At 37.8% G+C, this 2,455-nt stretch overlaps 1 protein-coding gene across 7 annotated transcripts in view; it reads left to right on the top strand.

The window, feature by feature from the left end:
* Positions 1-2,376, top strand: part of Usp9x (ubiquitin specific peptidase 9 X-linked) — a 107,303-nt gene extending 104,927 nt beyond the window's left edge. For all 7 annotated transcript variants that reach the window (XM_013348365.2, XM_013348364.2, XM_013348367.2 and 4 more), the window contains one exon: positions 813-2,376. In XM_013348365.2, the coding sequence (XP_013203819.1) occupies positions 813-950 (138 nt within the window). In that variant the 3' untranslated portion in view covers positions 951-2,376. The remainder of the gene's footprint in view (positions 1-812) is intronic.
* Positions 2,377-2,455: the final 79 nt, after the last annotated feature.

The following is a 2,455-nucleotide window of genomic DNA, read 5'->3' on the forward strand; positions in this document are numbered from 1 at the left end:
GCGGATCTCTGTGAGTTCGAGGCCAGCCTGGTCTACAAGAGCTAGTTCCAGGACAGGCTCCAAAGCTACAGAGAAACCCTGTCTCGAAAAACAAAATCTGTCTGCATAAGCAATTTCATATATGGATTTCATAGACAATCAGGTTCATCTGCAAAAGAGTCAGTGGGTAAAGGCACTTGTCATACAAGTCACACCTGAGTTCAGTACCTGGGACTGTTATAGGAGAAGGAGAAAAGAATTCCTTCAAGCTATCCTCTGACCTTCCCATATGTATTATAATACACATACCTACACATAGACTAATAATATAATTTAATTTTTTGAGCTGTCTCTAGTCCCTAAATTTATGTATTTGACACTAAAAATCACTTAGGACAAATATTGTTTCAGACTTAACCAAGTCATTTGATCTTTAGGGTCCTAAGGTTTGTATTTGCCCAATAAAGTTTTTCTTTTTCCATCAGTTCCCATTATCAGGCAGGTGTATTTAAAGGTTAAGTCCTAAGAATAAGATACATGTTTACATCCTCAACAATTTCAACTCGTGGTTTTAAAGTGTGCTTGCTATTGGAAAGGTTGGGTTCTTTCTAGATTTATTTTACCACGTTTAATTATGGTATTGTGCATATATGCCAGGGCGTATTAGTTGCAGAGACTCAGGTGTGTCAGATCTTATAACTGGAGTTATGCCAATTATAAGCCACCTAGCATGGGTGCTGGGAACCAACCTCTCATCCTCTGTATAACTGATACATAGTCTGATCCAGCCATGGAAAAGTTGTAATGCACAGATTTTTTTTTTTCCCTTTCAGAATAACCATGTGCATGGACAGCCATATACAGGCCCAGCAGCACATCACATGAATAACCCTCAGAGAACTGGCCAACGAGCACAAGAAAATTATGAAGGCAGTGAAGAAGTGTCCCCACCTCAAACCAAGGATCAGTGAAATGCACATATTAACTGGTTCCATCAAGACTGTGCACCCAGGCCTTACAGTCCAACTTTTTTCTGTGTCTGGCTAATATTTAAAACTAGAAAAACTATTCCTAATCAACATGGGTTGGAGAGTTTATTCACTGTCTTATCTGCAGAAATATGCTGTCAATATATAACCCGCCTGCAGTGGAAAGTGTATAGTGTTTTGTAATAAATGGCCTGATGCTAATGTGTAAATGGCAAAGGTGTATATAGTATATTAATGTTTGACTGTTAATTCTTAAGAAACTTTTCTTTTCCTTGATGAGACTCACAGATCTACAAAAACTACATTAATTTTCTTGTTATACCCACTGCACTCTGCAGCCAGTGTTGCCTACCTTGTGGCAGTTGGATCACCTCCTTTACAAAAACAAAAGTTAACAGCAACAAAACAGCCCATTCATGTCACACCAATAGTTTTCGTGTTCATTCTTTGCCACTGGAATCAATTTTACTATGAGCAATGTAAAGCTGGTTACCTTTTAATTATTTGGTTGATGTGGAAAATTGGTGATGTACTATGTTTCTAGATCTTTTTCATTGCCTTTTTATTCTGATGTTAGGTTAATCACTTTGAAGCTATAGATATGCTGTAACATTTAGCATGGCTTCACACAAGTTAGTGTAGCCAATGAGGAAATATTACCATAATGACTGCAGTTATCCTGACATGGAGACTGCATTGCCTGGAGCTTTCTTAAACCCTAGACTATAAAATACAGGCTGAGGGGAGAACTGTGGTAAGCAGGCAGTTCTCAATTGCACATGTGTTCCTTCTCGTGTTTGACAGTGCAGATCTCTGGGTGGAATAAAGAACACAAATTTATCAATTTAGTGGTGGGAATTTTGGAAGGTTTAAAACAAAAATGCAAAAATTTGCTATGCCAGGATGCTGGCTGGAGCCTAGTAGAAGACTGTATCTGGTGTGCTTGTTTTGTTCTTTGGTAGAGCTTACTAAGTGACTCTTCTCAAACTGTCCTCTGCTGGACCCCAGTGATTCAGAAGTCAGAACCCCACAGTCTTTTGAGTACCTCTGCACCAAGATGTCTGACTGATTCTCTGCTCAGTCATAATTTTACTTGAAAGCAAGAATTGTCCTAGCTCCTGTTCCATTCCAAAAATTTTAACGTTCAAAGCAGGGTCTAATTTAAAAATAAAAAAATTACTGGTCATTAATATAATTGAAGTATCACAATTTTAGAATAAACAATTTGAATTCATCAGTTAATACTGTATTTTAAAGAGAATTGGTGACTTGAATGTGTGTAATTTTTGGAAACTGTCTAAAACCAAATACCCCTGCAAAAAGATACAACCCGCCCTATTTAAATATTTTGCTGTTTTATTTTATAGAAATTATTTTGCTGAATTCGCAAATAGAATTTGATTTAAGAAGAACTTTTTGTCCTGTGGTGTGTTTGGGGGTTTTGGTACCTCTCCCTCCCCCCCCCCTCTCTCTCTCTCTCTCCCTCT

This window comes from Microtus ochrogaster, chromosome 10 (assembly GCF_000317375.1).
Source record: "Microtus ochrogaster isolate Prairie Vole_2 chromosome 10, MicOch1.0, whole genome shotgun sequence".
Lineage (NCBI taxonomy): Eukaryota > Metazoa > Chordata > Mammalia > Rodentia > Cricetidae > Microtus > Microtus ochrogaster.